This window comes from Danaus plexippus, chromosome 17, assembly GCF_018135715.1.
Source record: "Danaus plexippus chromosome 17, MEX_DaPlex, whole genome shotgun sequence".
In the NCBI taxonomy this organism is placed as follows: domain Eukaryota; kingdom Metazoa; phylum Arthropoda; class Insecta; order Lepidoptera; family Nymphalidae; genus Danaus; species Danaus plexippus.
In genome coordinates this window covers 8,710,092-8,729,828 of record NC_083548.1, presented here as the reverse complement: position 1 = coordinate 8,729,828, position 19,737 = coordinate 8,710,092, and the positions used below count along the sequence as shown (strand labels likewise).

Below are 19,737 nucleotides of genomic sequence, written 5' to 3'. Positions count from 1 at the left end.
ATGCCAACGTCTGACAGTCCTCAATACAACGAGCTATAATTATCAGCTGGTGTCAAGGATCCTCGATACGCTGTCTGTGTGTGTATGTGTGTGTTATATGTATTGTAATACACACACACACGCTCAATGAATATATAACTTTATATAAAAAGTAATATGTACATTGATAAACAGTTTAATAGAAATTCTAGGAATTCGTTCGGTTCTTTTGACTCGAATGACTAACAAACGTACGTGAGCGGATCGCTCGGGGTTCTCTGTGGATATATTATATGTCAACTATCGTAGTACAGCGCCGTGTCGAGAGAGCTGGTCTGACCACGGTCAGGTTAACGTTATCTTATTATTGTAATCAGAACTAAACCTGATTATATTTTATAATGGCGATTTGTTACACTGCAATAACCACGATGACGTCACCTAGGAGCTCCTCACCACCACAGGTACATCCGGGACAAAGGAAAAGTTATCTAAGTGCATTAAAAATAAAGCCGACGTAGAACGCACGAGGTGCTGGCGACGAGTCGATAAGCGCAAATAGCGACAGGTGATATAAAAGAAAAACAAACCGGCAACAAGAAACGATCATACGAAAATAGACTTTGGGTCTATGAGAATAAGACTTATAAGAGTTATAGAGGGACAGGCGACGGCGAGTCTGATGGAGGCACTGATAACAGTCAAGTTAGTGATAACAGACAGAGGAGTCACAGCTGCACCCACGGACACTGATCGCACATACAGACAGGAGACCGAGAGCAATGTTTTATTATATCATACGTTAGCTGTTGGAGCCGGGTTCCGTCGCCGCGTGTGTTACATTGTCCGAGTATACGACACGTTTGTTTGTTTGTTTGTTTGTCGACACGAAAGTCGAGACTTCTCTCCCTGGTATAATGTATGAGGCAGAGGCGTCCTCGTGTTTTCCAGTTGTTTCTGTACTAATGAACTGTTTAACCTCTGTCGAGGCGCGGCACGTTATAATACAACACACATCATCGTGTGGCTTCATCGCTCCAGTGTTATTAAGTGACGCTGTTCAGTCTGGTGGAGTCAGAGCCAGGGGATGACTGCATGGTGGAGACGGTGCAAAAATACATGTCCTCCACTTCTTAACATTATGATCCTTTGTTGTGACTCGCCATGTCCAAATTTATCTTAATGGTGTCACAGAGTGTAACCAGGTTCACAGGTTATGATACAAAGGCCTGGCTTCATAATCATAAATAATATGACGTGCAGTGGAGTAATGGCTCTCCTTTTATCGTGTACTGCGTTTGGTTGAAGCACCCTGCTATAGAACAACTTACTACGAAACTGACTCGAGGACAACACAGATACGACAGAGAGAGAAACTTGACATATAAATCTACTGTTGAGGTCAGGAGTACGGGATTTAAACAGAGAAAGCAATCAAAGAAAACAATCCTTTATTAATTCGTCACTATACACCAGCAGCCTTCATCTGAGCCCTTCATCTTCAGCCCGCGCGACAATTGGCAGCTCAGATGAAGGACAGTGCATCTACTTTTCACCGCCGTCTCCTATCACCAGAGGGTTGGAGTCTTCTATCCCTGACAGCAGCACGTAATGCCCTCCTCCGCTGTACTTCTTCATCTCCTGCTCGAACAGTATGTTGTTGATGGCCTGTTTGATCATGGACCTGGTCCTCTCGTCGTGTTTCCTGAGCGACGAGGCGATGTACTCCCCAAAGGTGTCACACTCGTCCTTCTTGTACTCGGCCCTCTTGATGACCTTCCGTCGAAGGAACCGAGATCTCTCAGCATCTCTGGCTACCCTCTTCTTCACGACTCTCCGTAACCTCGGTTTACCCTGGTTCGTCTTCTGTGGAGTTCTTTCGACGTCTGTCTCTTCTTTGACTATTATATGTATGGGAGCGTCGTCCTCCTGATCGTATTCTTCTTCTGTAGTTACTTTTTCTTCTTCCTCTATCTCCCTTCTTTTTGATCTCGTTTTCTTCTGAAAATGGAAAACTAATCAATATCGAACACGCAATTAAACTGAAAAAAGTTTTTGGAAATTTTGTTTAGATACATATGTATGTATATTTAATTTTCGTTTCACATATTTTAAAATAATTTAATATATGTACATATATTGTGTGTGTGTGTGTGTGTGTGTGTATGTGTGTCTGTGAGTGCGTGTTAGCGTGCGTGCGTGCGTGCGTGTGTGCGTGAGTGTGTGCAATTCCGCTTCATAGTTGACGCGCTACTATGCCTTACTGGTCGGTGGTTAGAGTCGAGAATGCGACAGTTACATGAAAAATATATTCAGCAGATCTGCCGCTATCAGAGGACTTAAAACCATCCACTATGAATACATAGCACATGTGTGTCTGTATGTCACGGCCATCAGAGGAACTGGAGTCAGGCTGGACCAGCTCCGACCGGCGGCATCACACACAGTGTTATTACATATTAGTGTTGTGTTAGAGTGAGCGAACCGCCGCTCCTTCTAGAAGGTTCGTTATATTCGTAAAGGCGACCGCGCCGCTCCAGCAGCAGTCATCGATGGCTGGTGTATCTCTTGCCGGCTCTCATCTTGAATATCTGATGATGCTCGATTCACTGCGACTCCGCCTAAGGTCTCAAGAGTAACTTTGTGATTCAATTATTATTTTTAAAAAATAACCGCAAGGCAGTAAGGCGCCGCGTGCTTCAAAATACCAATGTTTAAAACTGACAAGTTCGCTATACTTTTATTTTTGTTCTATGAAAGTGTATAATATAATAAACAATACGCATGTACGGCTTGTCGTGTAGTGACAACATGAAGAATCAAATTTCCTGAGTCGTTGTGTAAAGTAATCTCCCGTGTTGAAGCTCAGGCTTCAAGCGGCTTACTGCATTGTCGTCGCCGCTCGCCTGCAGTCTCTCGACTGTGTCTATATATTCTTACTATGTACATATATATATATATCTGTTCTGACCCCGCTAGGCTCCGCGTTGTCGTCGTTTTCGACGTGCGACGGCAGGAAGCTCATGTGGTTGTACAGGAACCAATTGGAACGTCCTCCGGCGCGCACCTTGGCCTTCTCCCTCCTATGGGACGCGAAGATCGAGTTGATCTTCTTCCTCAGATCTGTTATCTCGCATTGGAAGGTCTCCGCGATGTCGCACCACGCCTCGTACTTGATGCTCTGCGTGCGGTACATGTCGTGACCGGGGTCCCACAACATGGGTTTGTTCCTATACTCGTTCACCAGGTGTATTATCTGATCGTTGGTCCATTCCATCTCGGACATCTCGCATCTGCATGTGACCCGGAATCTGGACGTGATCTACACACGACACCGAACTCACTAGAACATCGTGTTGTCTAGGCCGGGTGTGAGGCGACCGAGTCCGGAGGTCGTCACATCGCCACCGTCCCCGCACATCACCTGTGACCTATCAACATAGACAGGTTATATGAAAAGAGCGACGAACGACGATTCAGGTTCACACCAACCGCGAGAGCGGTCACGACTGAGCGCGGGAAATGACGCCTCGTTCGCGGACGTTCGAGAACGTTCGGACACGTTCGGGACCGTTCGGGGCGAGCGAGGTTACGGGACCAGTCAACGGAGAATAGTAACGGCGCGGAACGGGACACGACGAACATAACTTAAAATTAACAAAACTAATATTAGGTACTTTAACTCTCTAACACGTAATGTATAAACTAAATTGTATACATAAATTACGTTCTGTTCCGGAGACACACCTCACACTTCTCACCTCACAGGCGTATTGCCATGTTGTTTGCAGAGAGAACTAATTAGTTGTTGATGCGATGTGATGTGATGCGCTCACCAGACAAGGAGGTTAAGGTATCGAAGAGTTGATTGATCGCTGAGTGCATTGTTATACATCCATGTGATGTTATACACTTAACAGTTAACACGCTCTGTAGGGGCTGACAGAGGCGACCCTCAGGTCAACTCACTTTTTAAAGATGTACTCGAGATGAGTCATTGTTAAACATCAATTATGATGAATAACACTTCAAATAGAAGAAAACTGTGAGATTGTTCATTTGTATGTTAGACTACATTTTTAAAATGTCGTCGTGGACTCCTTGCTCCAGTCATAAAACTACATACTTAATATATTATTAAGTAGTCCTTATTTATCTGGAGCGGTCCTGTTCAAATAGCATCTAATGACTGGTCCTCGGAGGGGTCAAGGAGTGCCCTCGTCCCTCGCCCGGGGCCGGGGTCCGCTCACACCCCCAGGGGACGGACAAATTAAACGCTCTTCGAATACTTTGTTTTATGTTCAAAAATTTTAATTACAAAAGAATAGATGAGAACAAGTTTAGGAAATAAGAGACACGTCGTTTCCTCGCCACGGACACTCTCAAGTCTCTTTGTAATATTAAGTATTATAATCATATTATACGTACTGTCTGAGCGAGCTCCTTCGCCTCTTGTGGGTTGTTATCGAAGAACTCACTTCAGGAGGTTCGGCTGGACGGATAAAAGTCATCATTAAAAGTTTGTCAATGTTCCCTGGCGGAGGAGCCCGTGAGCCTGGGAGCCCGTGACCTTCGACCTGATGATGCGGCTTGTTAAAACTTCTTCCCCGTTATATTCCAAGTTGTTTGTTGTTTTATTTAAATTAATTAAATATATTTCCTTATTTCCGTCTCCATTTCGTTTTACGTCAACTTATTTTATCTTATATCGTCAGGAAGCCGGTGAGTGTGAGATGATTGTCGAGCTCTAGACGTCTATGGCGTCTCTGTGTTGTTGTGTGGCGGAGGGAGCGCTTATCGCCGGAGATTATAGCGGGAGGGTATCGAGGACAATCAGGAGCCGGCCCTCGCACTCCGCCCTCCGCCCTCAGTTCTCGACCCTCTGCCACCAGTCCTCAGACAAAGGAACATTTGGGAGGACCGATTTACGAGACACTTTTACGAGTGCAAAATAGGTAGGACCCGGTTTACGAGCGGCCGGAATAATGAGTGAACTGAACGATACATATATATCGGATTTATTATAAATTCATTGTTTTAAAGACAGGACGCCAGCCTCGCTGACGTCACTAATGTCACTTGTTTCGGTAAGTTCCAGATATTTTAAAATGAAACTTCAATTCTTCTAAATGTTCTTGTATTTCTCGAAGGTTCTTCATAATCACATTCTTGATGATCCGCACTCGCTGAACTCTGCAGTCCGCTGTCGGCCGTCCAGACGTCATATTTATACCAGAATTCAAACATAATTCTATTCTCCTTTTAAACAGTCTTTGATTTCGTTTTACTTTTAACAATAGTAACGACGACCAATGAGTTGTTATAATAATTGATGCCAGCCTTGAGCTATTTCCATGTTGCATCCGTCATTGAAGCTGCTTGCGCCGATATATATATGCCTACAGGCTCCGCTCGCGGCCCTTTTAACATACGCTCTGTTGTGGTAGTAGTACCGTAAGGACGGATTTCCAGGTCGCAGCAGCTCCAGGTATTTTGTGATAAATTCAACACAATTCGTTTGTTATCGTTTATGACCGTCGTCTGTAATGACCTAATTATGACGAATGTATTTTAGTTCCGCAGGGCTTCCTTCGTGTTCTGGTAGACCTTCCTCCACACACGTGCTGCCTGCAGCACCATCACCCTATGCTTTTACAAATCCTTAATGTTTCACGTGGTTCGTCATGTCACGTTAGTCATTTGTTTTGTATGTTTTGTTACAAACTGTTCTAGTAAGTCTCGTCAGTGTATCACTTATCATTCTCTGTGTACGCTCGTATGAAATCGTGTATATTTTGTTTATGCCATTATAATCGTGTCATCATTAACATATACTGAAAGGCGTGTCGCTGTTTTTCTGTGGGTCTTATAAAACTAATTTGAATTTCAGTGTGAGGTCAGAGGTCGAGGTCTCATTGGTATTCGGGAATTTCGACGTCTAAATATATGACCGATATCACATCACATGACTATAAAGATATAACAGTTTGTCGGTTTGAACGGTTTTCATTGTCTGTTTAATCTCACTGGGAGATGCTGAAACACGACGGCGGTTCAGCTTAGATTGTTGACCTCTAGCCTCCGACCTGCCCTCAGTTTAATTAAAACAGGGTGCGGCAATACGTAACCATAAGTAGGACATACGACATTACACTTTCATCAGATGAGAGAGAAAATAACAGCAAGATACGAGCGTAGCGACATGTATCCTGTGTGTACGTGTGTGTAAACATGTATTTTATTAACGACTGTGACGCGTGTTCATTATCGACAACAGTTTACAATAATAAAGAAATACTTAAATAACAACAACGTCCCGTGTGAGTCACCAGCTCCTCGACACCGCCGATCGTACCCTCATACTGATGAAGGACGATCCGATGAGATGCCCCCGGAGCTTAACTATAAAAAAGGTTTAATGTTTTTGATGTCTACGGCTGGTAGGGTTTATCATTTCCATGAAATATTCATAAAGAGAAATTCCAAGCAATCGAGAATTAAAACTATGAAGAACCCTAATGATGTTAATAGTAGCCGAGGCGGACGGCAAAGGGCGCAGGCGGCAGGTCTTCTAGGAGTATTGTTATGGATCCGTTGAGAGTTTCACATTCATATATAATAGGCGAGACTGTACCTGCCGGTAGTCGGTACACATCTGAGCACTTCAAAGACGGCCGCCTCCTTGGATGCAAGCTTCTCAGAACGAGCCCGTCGCTCTCCGTGTCAGTTTATTTAATACATCACAAACTGACACGCCTGACGAGCTCCCCGCGTTCCCTTTACGCGTTACAGGACAGTCTCCTGGTGACCGGTGACGGGTGACCGCCTGCAAGGACGCTGGGCTCTTATGATCTCGTTTAGCATATCTTTGTTATTATTAACATGTTGTGCGCTAAGCAAACATTACGAAGAGTGAGCTCGTGGCTGCGACACCGGGACTCGTGGAGCCCCGGACACACCCTACAGTGTATTGTATACTTTATACCCATGTGTTTAAGGTGTACATTTTGTCAGCGGCATTTCATAAACACCACAATTAACCTGTCCCGCTCTGCGGCTCGGCGTTCATACCAAATGTAAATATTTTGCAGTGGATTGTTCGCCTGCGCCCGCGCACCTCACCCCCCAGCCCCCGCCGCCGGGCCTCCGGTACACATAGTAACAGCAGCGTTGCCAAATTTCATATCACCTGTCCATACGCATCGCCACACACAGTCATGAAGGACGCCTATATGGACTATTATCATTACATTAAGTTGTAGCCTGTAGGTGTTTGATATTCGCCAGCTTAGTATTTAAGAGCTGATCCTGCACTCGGCGTACGGCAGCACACGCAGTACACACCACGACACCGGAGTAGTTTTTCTTATTTGAGGAGCGTCTTAACGTCCCCGTGCACCGCCGTGTACCGCCCTGCACCGCCCTGTATATATCATAAAGTATGTAATCGGAATCTTTCCGTTACCACACTATGAAGCCGACGTCATCTCAATGTCGAGTGAATCAACAAGTGCGGCCGAGCTGTCTGCGACACGCCACTCGCTTACCCACCGCTCTACATACTCCCAGTACTTTTATACATGTTACAATCTTTAATTTCTTCTTTTAATATAATTCATTAACAACGTAATATATTTATGCTGCAGAAGTTATGAGATATAACAACAATAATTAAGTAACGTGTCACTTATTGACTGTATATATATTATACAAGTTGATGGTACACCTGAAGACTCTCCATCTTCAGTCTTGCTAAATGTTCACGGATATAATAAAGTCGACGGTCAGGAAATGAAGGAAATTAAATAGTCTTTCTTTAATATTAATATATAGTGTAGTAGTGGGTTGTGTATGTACATATAAGTCACATGATAGTATATAAGGTGAGAGATCACTTATTGTATGTGAAGCATTACTATCTGATCCACATCTGCTCGTGACCTCCCTCGGAGATGAGTGACGTCACGCCACACACGGACAACGTCACGCTATAGGTATATAGTGGACGGTTACCATGCACGCTCCTGATCCGTTTAAAGAAATCGTTTCATGAGTTAGTTACAGCCCGCGGGTGTGGCCGCCTCCACCGTCTCGTCATGTTCCTGTGAATTTGATGACAAAAATGTGACACATTGCATTCGGATGTCCTGTGTTTGTGACGAGGAGAGTTTACAAACACTCGGACCGGTCGAGCATCGACATACACACAGACATACAGACGTACATCCGGCGGCAGAGGCATTTACCCTTCAGAGAGTGGACCGACTCGCCACATTCGCCACGGTTCACGGTGACGGCAGTAACCTTGATCTTGGACCAGGATGGTGATACCAACCCCAGGGGGTGACCACGCTCAGTAGACTCAGAACTGTATCTGTAGGAGTAGGGGCGAGAGCTGTTCGTTCAGTGTTACAGGTGCAGCTGTCATGAACCGTTTTATAACAGACCGAACAGTCGGCGAGTAGACGACGGAGGATGTCGCGAGCCAGGTGTTACAGGAGAGATATAGCAACATATACCGATATAGAGCAAAATATAGCAACATATACCGACATACAGCAACATATAGCAACATATACCGACATATAGCAACATACAACATCACACAACACAAAGTTTCCTCTACGATCAATATCCATTATTAATTGCATCACCCAAGTGTCTGACGCAACACTCGGGAGACGCGGAGACGCGGAGACGCGGTGACGCGCTGATGCAACACTCGCATGACCTTTAATAATTATTATTATTTATCCTACACTGTTCATATATTCCTCTCTTCCTTCTGTAATGATCTCCAACCAGCTGCAACAGACCAGACTCCGCATTCATTCTCTCTCTCATAAACGCTCAAACTGATCTCGTTAGTGAGTATTCTTTTTTCCCTGACCACTCGTCTTCTCCGAGTATTCGTCACCTCTGTTTCATCATCAGATCGCGACAGCTATTATCCGTGGTAGTGTTTGGAGACGGCTTCCATCATGATATAATAACAATAGTGTAGCCAAAGAAATTGAATTTCTAGAGAATGTGGAATATGTATGAGAGACTGTTCCCCGCCGCGCCTGGGTGACGTCGGGTGGACTTGAAGACACGGAGTATAGGAGTTCAAGGGATTAAAAGTTCCTTACATTATGAGGAGAAAATTAAAATATTAAAAACAGTAATATTAACTACATTAATACACGTGCGTGTGTGTGTGTGTGTGTGTGTGTGTGTGTGTGTGTGTGTGTGTGTGTGTGCGCGTGTGTCTGTGTGTCTTATTAATTAATATAGATAATACAGTGCAACTGACGTGAGCGCGGGGTCGGGCATGTGACATGTTTGCTTTACATTTATTTAAGTAGTAACATGGTGAGGCTGTTCTGCCCATCCTCCGTGTAGTCAGGAGTAGACAAGGCTCATGTTTCCTTAATATTAATATTCATATTGGGGGGGGGGGTGCGGGTCATATATTGTTTGATGTGACTTTAATTATCTCGGAGTGTTTCTTGACCGTGTCATAAGTATGTCCCCACGCTCCGTTACACTTATATATATCCAGGAGTGTAACGTGTACTTGTCAACATCTCTGTTAGTGTGATCTCAGAGCTGGGCGTCGGTGAGTCCAGCTGTAACTGGTTCTGAGTGAACGTTATCATGTCTGAGGTTATCAGAACAGCATATCCGCGTCGCGTCACTGCACGTCGCTACTAAGATTGTACTTATATAAAAATAAATTCTTCAAGCCCACACGATAACAGCTGTCTGTGTGTCTGTTCCGATACTAATGAATACTATGATATTTTCTTCAAACTGTATCTTCACTATTTGAAAGTTTAGTAAGTCTCATTAATGCTATTTTACCAATAGTTTTTATTATTTCGGTCACGGGCCCGCTCCCGGTGGGTCCCGTCCAGTCCGGACCGGTTGCGACCGGTTCCGACTCGTTCTAACCGGTCCGGGTGCCCGTGGCCGGTGCTGCTCTCCGGTGACGTTGTATTCAAATCGTAATATTACATTAGAGGTCCTGCGGAGGCCTGTGACCTGGTCTCCGACCTGTTCGTCAATGAACGTTTTTCAGTTCGATGTGTCCTGTCCTTCATAATGTTCAACATTATTTTAAATCAAAGTTCTTTTTATCAATATTATATCTGCTATTATCATAGCGACACGACACACTAGTCTCCGAGCCCGGGTTTGCTCTCCTCGTGTGGCAGTACAGTTATTGTATTTATATTTGTATTGTATAATGTTGTATGTATGTAGTTCTCATACGATTTGATGTCACTTAATCTTACATCCACATTTTCATGACCTTTCTTACAGAAAGACATTGTTTTTGTCTTGACTTTATTCCTTATATTGTAATCAACGACAGTTTATCTGTTTTATGTGCATTTCGTCATATAATACGTTTTCCTAGCTGACAGCTGTGTCTCCACTCTGCACTGTGTAGACTCGAGTCTAGGACTCTCGTGTCTGTGTCTGTGTGTGTGTACATTATTTACATACATTTCATTACATTATTTCTTCTTCACGGAGGGTTTTTAGTACCTATACCATATCCTCACATGCTATATAGATCAGTCATCAGGCCGTCACGTCCCTCGTCTTATGTCGTAGGTCGTCGGTGTGAGACACCAGCACTTGGTATTCCTTGTAAGTCATTCAACATCGATCAAGTTTTTTTCATACATTTTTATAAGAAATAAATACCTTTTTGATATTTATTTACTATATATAGAATGTGCATATTATCTGTGTCACGCCGTATGATTATTATGAATCGATTATTTTATTATGTCTCTATTCTCGCAATAGAATATATTTTTAAATGTAACTATGTCTCCTGACTCCTCGTGGACCCGACCACGGTGTCACTCCTCGGTACCAGCTCCTCGTATTCTTTACTGTGTACACTGTGTGTATGTCCGCGGGTAACTTCCTCGTCATCCAACATGGAATTGAAGTCTCCGTTTTACTTCCGTTACATTGAGGAAACAATGCGGAACGGCTCACCAGCTCACCGACTCACTAGCTTGTCACAACAGGAAGTTAGTTCTGGTGCATTCATTACAATCTGCATCAGCTCATACCCAGCCGGTGACTGAATTCCACTCATCCATTCACCAACTTTTCCAGGTCCACTTAGGATCCCGGGTCTCGGGTTCTTGATGTAGACTTACTTTATGTTTATTTGTGAATGTTATAACAATAAGACAGATATTTAATTTAAGGTTAAGAATAATCGAAACTGCCTCCGGAAATATAGAGATACTGAGATGAATTCAAATTTAAATAAGTGATAAGGTTTGAAGTAAATAGAGTAGTGTAGCTGTTCAGGATTCAGTATGGTTAATTTAACATCAGCCTGTGATCAAGACGAGGACGGAGAACTAAGTTACATGAAAACAGAAAAATAGAATATATACACTATAGGAAGTATTTAGTGTCACACGGGACACACAGGACGTACAGGACATGCTTTATGTTTAAAGAAACTTGTATAACGTTTATTTATTCAAAAATACTTCCGTCTGCTTGTTGACTGTTTAAAGTCTCCTATGAACGACGCGCAGACGAGGACTGAGCACACCCCGACACGCTCGTAGAAAAACTTATTGAAGATACAATGAAGTTAATGTTAAGAACGACGAGTGCACGCACGAGGCTGGCGGGATACGACGGGCTGCTCCCAGCGACGCGGACAGGTCGCAGAGGATCCACGCTTACAGACAATCAACGATTTATTGTTTGCTGCGGTCAGGCTGTGATGTGACCGGCTATTAGTGCTCGGTGTATATATGACAGAGACAGAGACAGGTACAGGAAGTAAGTTTGTTCACAAAAAGTAGTTCAAGTGTTTTCGGACTTCGGTTCCCGATATGTCTTCCTAATGGAATTGGTTCAGTAGACACACACAAACATACAGACATACAGACAGAGACAAATAATAATTGTAACCTTTATAATAATGTGGTCGGATGTTACTGTTTACATAACATTATAGAAATAGCTTTAATATATATATTTATATATATATATACATTATGTTGTCAAAACATGTTCTCGAAATACGTTCATTATACGGATGACGTCACGGAGAGAGAGAGAGAGAGAGAGAATTAGTTAGTCCTTTATTTTGATATTACCGAGAGTTGTTATGACGACGGCCGAGAGTAAACACTTGAGATGTAAAAACAACGAGCATCATGAATGATAATAGATAAAGGTCACACGTGGACCTGGAGACCTGGAGGCCTGCAGCTGGGACATACAGGCCGTGTTCATGATGACGAGTGTAGGGACCCTCCCTACTTCAGAGGTGTTCCTCCGTTTAACTTATAATTAATACAAATACGTCACGTGAGGCACGCATCATTCATTCTGAGTTGAATGCTGTTCCGACTACCCGTAAAAGTCAAAAGAAAATTTAAGTTCTGCTATAATTTCGGGACAAAGGAATGAATTTGGGTCTCCTAAACCCCTCCTCCCCGACACCCCTGCCCCCGGCACCGTCCCGTCCGCCCGGACCCCGGCGTGGCCCCGCGCACCCCGAGCTCACCGTTATTTACTGACTTATTTTCCCTAAGCTTTGTTTAATCTTCTGTAATTCTTTGAGTGATAAAAGTTTAAACGACTAGTCTTTGTCTTACTGCTCGTGTTCTCGATAGGTACGTCACTCGTGCCGCTGCCCGTGTCCCTCTGCCCTAGCACTTGTTCTGTCTTCTGGCTCGCTCCTGACGGATATTTTCCCGCGTCCTTCGTGTCACGTGTAAAGCCTTATATTTCCCGGGTGCAGTGTCACCGGAAGTGGATCATTATATTGTTGTCGAGGCGAACGCCGAGCGCCCAGCCGACGCCCGTTCACTTAGCGAGGAGCTGTGTCGGAACAGCGAAAACAACTCGCACAATTACCGCAGCCTCTCAGCTGTCGGTGAAATATTACCTCGGGGTGGCGATCACTTTCAGTTCGCGGGGAAGGAAAACGTGAAATGCTGTTACTGCCAGTGACTCGCTTACTGAACGTGTGCCTTACACTACTGAACACTTTTCAGATGGGAGCTGTCCTCCCTGGATAACATTGTATGACGGATCCTCGTGGTCGGGAGAGTGTCTCACTGTCCGTATCTTTCCGGAGGCGGGGAGGGTCCGCGTCCTACTTACTATATGATGCAATTAACAAAGAACTATCTCTGTACACTAGTTTCATCACCCGTCCCCGCCTGTCACACACCTCAGCTGTAGGACAATATTTTTCTGTTTACACAATAAACACAATGAAGTAGAGTCGCCTTTTATTGTTTATATTAAATGAACATATACCGATAACTGTTGTGGCTGAGCATGGTGGTGGTGGTGGTGGTGGCGTTGGTGGCGGTCTGTCGGTAGCCGGTCAGAAATAATAATTCCCTTCTCTCATAACGAGTGGACACGCGGTAAATGCAAAGTGCACTAATTTCGACCCTTCGAGGACGAGGGCCGGAGGACGGAGGGCGGAGGGCGGGTGTCTATAGAAGAGAGTTACGAGCGAGGGACTCGCTTAATATTATAATTGTCCCCAAATTAGTGATCCCGGGAGTCACGTATCCTGCCACCGGCTACTTGCTTTAAACATCCTTTGTTTGTGATCTGAAGGCGATCGATGACTGCAGCGCCCGGTTGTTTACACAATATATTAAAATATTGATATCGTTCGTTCGATCGTTCGATCGTTCGATCGGATAGTCCTATCTGTTTCCACTAATGATAGTAGTAACTCTGTTTCAGCAGTATCCAACTTATCTGCTTTTTTAATAATTAAATTTTTTTGCTTCCAATAACTCTGCCAACCTCCCCCGGTCCATGCTCTCGTGGGATCTCTTTGTGCTTCTATTGATGTCTCCGTATCTTATCTTCACATCTCCGATCACCGTTTCTACGCGTTCCGAGTGCTCAGGGGCTAGGCTGTACATTGAGTTAGGAGCTAGACATAAATAAAACTTTACTTAAGTTCTCCACTATATACATCTAGAGGAGCCTCGGAGGCGCGGTCATGCTGACGAGGGTTCAGTTTAAGCTGCTTTAAACCAAACAGTTCTTAATGGGATTAGCATAATTCTGTAGCGGATGGAGATCGAGAGCTGCCTCCACGCTCACAGACCTTCACATTCACAGGATAATTATGTTTTCGGCTCTCACTCTTTGTCTCTGAGTTGGCTGATGAAGTAGTAGTACACATGGAGCGAGTTCAAGCTTAACTACTCTCTGTACGGATCGAAGCAATCCCTGGTAATGATAGCATCGTCCAGGGTATCGTTTGACTATGAACGGCCTTTGGGTTCACAACAAACACGAGAAGTCTTAAAAATTAACAAGAAAACTACGAACCCATTGATACGGAACCCTCCGACACTTGCATCATTATAGATGTAATTAAATAGATGTGAGGAGTTATGACGCGAGACATAAGCAATAAACATACATACATTAAATACTATTTACTCTTTTTGTTTCATAATACTAAGTAGGCTATATTAATCGTATTTTTTCATATTCTCAAACTCCACACTTTGTTATTTCTATTTTCTGTAATCAAACCCTCCGCGGGTACAGTTCATGTCCTGCACCCTGGAGCCTCGTGTTTACTTGTAGCGAGGTGCTCGAGAGGCGAGCTGTAGTCGGCTGGCTGGCTGGTTAACTTGATCATGCACTTTTTGAATACAGGAATAGGAGTCCCATAGTCAGAAGGCCGTAGATGGCCGGAGACGCGGACACAGAGACTTCAGTAATGAACTCGGTGAACATGACATACGAAGACGAGAATAGTCCGTGAGGGAGGGAGGGAGAGTCGGGAACCAGGGCAAGCTAAGAGTTATAAACGTTTACAACAATGTGAAGACAAGGAAGAGTGTTCGTTGTTGTGTGTACACCCGACACACTCCAGCTCTTCCGCCCCTGCAGGGGACGGTCTGTCGTCACTCAAACACCTTTGTGTTCGCTGCTCAGTGACACACCTGATTGTATGTATGTATGTATGTATGTCGGTCACTCCACCTCACACACTCTCCCTCCTCATCTTTAACATTATCTTTTATCTTCTCGAAGTATGTATATCATCTGTTAGTAAGTATCCCCACATCTTTGTCTATACTCTACTTACACACAATATACATGAGTGTGTGGTTACGACACACACACACACACACACACAAACCGCTTCTCGATACATTTACAATATTTGGGATTACAAGCTAAACATCCAACGGATCGTGTGCTCGAGTGCTCGAGTGCTCGACTGCTCGTCACCGTGTGCTCGACTGTGCTCGACCGTGCTCGTGTGCGCTCGCCTGTCCTCGGTCGTGCTCGGCACAGCTGATGGACTGTTGCTATGTGCACTTACACACGAGCGAAACGGACATACAAACTATTTTGCACCCGGCACACACAAAAGTTTAAATTAACAAGTACGGTGAGGGATTGTATGTTTTTAGCTTCTATAAATGCAAAAATGTAAGTTATCGCTTTTTATATAGTCTAATAGTTTAAATATGTGACTTGGCAACGGCGTGAAGGAGTGAAGACTGAGAGCGAGTGATATTGAACGATACATGAAACTTTAAGATATCATATAGGAAGACAAAGACCGACATCATGACGTCCCAAATACGCTGTAGCAACTCACTTAGACGAGCCTACGTGACCGGCGTGATGTACACACACACACACAGACAATACACGCACACATAGAGACACGGAGCTGGTCGGACACGGCTCAAGACCGGAACGACGGAACAGACATCGACCTTCACAAAGAAAAGAACGCCTCGGTGGACCTTAACACTAGGGAATAAGGCATGTTACAGAACAGGCGGCCGGGAGGCGGTTAGTGCGTACGTGACGTGGCGCGGGTGAGTGCATCTATGGCTCGCCTCCCGCCGACAACCTTTTTGCATTTATTATTTTTTACCGTCCGTGTGTCCGTGTGTTCGTGTATCATAATCACTAATCTCTCCTTCACGTAGCTCACTCCTCAGTCCTCGTGACACGCTTACACCGAACATGTCTTTACCTGCGACCCTCCCCGTATTGCCAATGTCTATTACAGAACTCAACATTACGTATGAAATTAAACAAAACATACTTCAGGTCGTTGTTTACTTTTTATTTTTCGACAACAAAGACATGTAGTGTCGAGGTCGAAAATATGTTGGCGCGATGTTCGGCCATAGCGCAACAATATAAGGATAAATGACTTAAACGATTCGGATATTAGAACTTTTCGAATATCGTGTGTCTTTGTTCGCGATCTACACGAGCCACTGGCAACTAGTGACTTGTTCATGAGAAATTAACAAAAAATGCACCCCTCAGCTCCCAACGAAACTTTCTCATGGAGTTTTTTTTTATAAAAAAAAATATGAAACTGTTTTCTGATAAATATATACGAGGCAGCGCCTGGAAACAGAAGCTCAGGAATAAAGGTGAAAGTTGGTGCGGGGTCGCCCTAAAAAAAGGTTGGTGATCCGCGAACCGCGCTTGGTAACAGGCGAACGAAAGCGGAGACCGGCAGCAGGGGAGACTAAACCTTAAGTGTATTGAATAAGGTCGACTCTCCTGTGATAGGAGGATGGGCGCACCGGCCCGCGTAGAGGCTGAGCTCTATGTCGGCGGCATAAGGTCTGTTACCGTCCGGAGACCCCGCTAGGACTCCGCTCGAGGAAATCAAAACCATGAGTCCAGGCTCGAAGGTCGGGATTCCTCTGAGCGCGGCTATTGATCGAAGCTCACTAAAAAGTTGCCAGTGTGTAACCGTAGATAGAAATAATTATTGAGCAAAAGGTTTTAACAGAATATAATTGATTCGTTCTAGAAGATTCTATGAGTTTATAATGCAGCGAGAAGAGTGAGGAGGAGTCGCGGGAGGAGACGAGGCCTGCCGCCGGGGAGCGAGGACACCGGGGCCGAGGACGCTCAGGAGGAGAAACAAAGAAGATACGGAATACGACGGATACCGAGCGACGACAGGAGCGGAGGAGAGAGCGGTGGATAGGAGGAGACGGGGGGGGGGAGACTTTATTCAGAACTCATAGTTTATTACGAGAGTTTAGTTCAGGGATCCCTGCTATATAAGTATTGCATCCATCAGATACTCCACCTCCTCTCGGAGCGCCTCCTCTGTCCTACTGCTTATGCTCCGTGTCTGGACTCCATCTGTTTTTATATCACCTCTAGCGGTGCCTCACTCACTGTGCACCGTGAGTTAGTTGGTTGTACGTTATAACAATATTTTGTTAGTTTTTTCATTTCTGCAAGTGTCGCAAGTCCGTTATTACAATATGTATTGTACTACGAGGCAGGTTGTACGACACCGCCAGGGTCGTGTGTGCAGCAGGTAGGGACACACACACAGACACACACGGACACTTCTAGTATACGGTTAATATTTTTTGTCAAACAGCTGTTCCAGTCCCCGGGAGAGGACGCGGAACGTCTGAGAGCAGTCTCCGACACCACCAGGGAGAGTCGGAGGGAGTCACCGCCGGAGAGAAGGCTCGATGGTTCGTTCTCAACATAAGAAAATAAAATACCTAAGTTTGAAGTGACTCGTCATTGGCCGAGTTTTATATAAGGATGGTCTAGTGAAGTCCACGAACGGCAGGTCGGAGTTACTAGTTAGTGATTACAGCACGGCGAAAAATAAATTTGCTTGTTTTATTATTTTACGATTCTTGTGCGTCGAGTTGAAGATTTACAATAAAATAGAAAATATGATGATAGCAGCGTGTACGGAACATCTTCACTTTACTAGAACATTACTTCTAAGACTTCAACTGATTCATGTCGTCCAGAGCTTGGATAAACTATTTGACGAACTCATGTTATCCGTCGCAGGTGAAGTAACGTTTAGTCTCGGGTGCGACAAACGGTAACATGCGAAATATTGAAAAACGAATCGCCTTCACCGAGAGTCGTGACTCAAAGTCCTTTTTGTTTTACTCCGATATAAATATTTTTCGTCGGTCGGTGGACGAGGAGCTCCTCCTGGGTGAAGCCAGCGTCAATGTCCCTGGCTGATCTTCCTCAGGATATTTCAGGAGTTTAATATCAATACGCCTGGTATCCGAATTCCGACGGGGCCAGACCGGAGACACTAGTACTAAGTTCCTAGATGTCTCCCCACTGAGCTGTCTCGTGGCACTCCTTATCGTCGAGTCTCCTTCTCCTCCTCACCCTCTCTCTAGTCATCTTCGAGTCCTCGATCCTGGTGACACCCCCTGACTAAAACACTTTTTGCCTGAAAATCTTCCTTCACGAATCCTCCCTATATATATAGTGCGTCTTATTAGCAAGAGATAAGGTCGGTTTTTGTGTGTTTCTATAAACCGACTGCATATGAGTAAACATAACATCCTTTGACACACAGCAAATTTACACATGTCCTTTTTAATATTTGTATGAATCTTATCATGCTATAAATAAGGTCTATTTTTGTGCTTCATCAATTAAATGGACCGTATAATATGGTCGTATATTTCGCTACCAATCTTACGCTCAATGTCACTTATCGTCATAATAGAGATCGGGAGTGCGAGAGAGACGGACCATCGTTTAACGGAAAGGGAATGAGAGAGAAAGGAGAGACTTGTGACGTCACTCGGAGCGGCCGCAACAAGATGTGGAGAAATTATTGTTAAATTATTGATGAACTCTTAATGAAAAAATAAATTAAAATATTATAAGAGTGACAAGAGACTCACAGGTGACGGTCCGCTAATACTGACAGCTTGATCCGTTGAATCGAAAATAAAATACATTGTGAAACGAGATCAGAACTCTTCGCCATGTTTTAAAATTGTTATAACTTAAACTAAAATGTAAAATGGCCGCCAAGCGGGCTGCTTTACAAAAAGAAGTTGTGTGCAGTAACAGATTCTGTAATTATTTAATTTTAACAATAAACTTGTGTGTACTGAGCTTCAAGGTCGCTTTTAATTTGTTGTGCTCTGATTCATTGCCACAACTACATCATTTAATATTTTTTAATTGTACGCTTATAGTATAATCAAGTGACAGGAGTCTGGAGGACTCGCATGGAACTCGAGGTAACGTCTTCCTCTGACATATTTTGATGGTTTTATTTCAATGATTATTCCTTATTATCCGTTAGATCGAACCGGTCATGTCTTACCCGAACCTTAAAACATCATTCAATGTTGTCACTAGTTCGTCTGTCTGTAAAGGTCGTCTCTTCTTCCATCAATATCGTCGTCTCTACCAGAGCTTTTTTTTCGTCGTGACTGTGGCTCTTAGCCCTATTGGCTTTTACAGCGTCACCGGGAGGGGTATCTACCAGAGCTCTAATCTTCTTATTCATTCTCAGTCAAACATTAATTCAATTGTAACAAAAAAATAATGTACGAATGTTTTGTGCTCGGCGAGTCCGCTGAGGAGCGGACAAAAACAGGGAAAACAACTAGCAAATGAAGTTGTAATGGGTAGAGACGGCGGTGTGCCGTGTGTGTACATTACATTATAATCACACGGGTTTATATATTAATAAACCGCATCACATGTTTAAAGTACGTTAGCAAACCGGAACCCGGTAAGTTAGAAATTTTCCAAGTGTAATATTTCCACATCCATGAAGTGATTCGCTGTTGTTACATTACAATAGTTACAAAGCCGCTCCTTATATTATTTCGTTAGTCAAGGTCGTTCGATGTCTCCTTATAACATAATATTAACTAGTTCTCGAGGGCTGATCGTGAGCCGCGACTCCTCCTGTGTTTCCCC

At 44.1% G+C, this 19,737-nt stretch overlaps 1 protein-coding gene across 1 annotated transcript; it reads right to left on the bottom strand.

Moving 5' to 3' along the window:
* Positions 1–1,409: 1,409 nt before the first annotated feature.
* LOC116771592 (uncharacterized) lies at positions 1,410–3,476 on the bottom strand. The gene is made up of 2 exons (XM_032663487.2): positions 2,951–3,476; positions 1,410–1,980 (listed from the first exon to the last, which is right to left on the bottom strand). The coding sequence occupies exons 1-2, from the start codon at positions 3,263–3,265 to the stop codon at positions 1,525–1,527; spliced, it is 771 nt and encodes a 256-aa protein (XP_032519378.2). The 5' UTR covers positions 3,266–3,476; the 3' UTR covers positions 1,410–1,524.
* Positions 3,477–19,737: the final 16,261 nt, after the last annotated feature.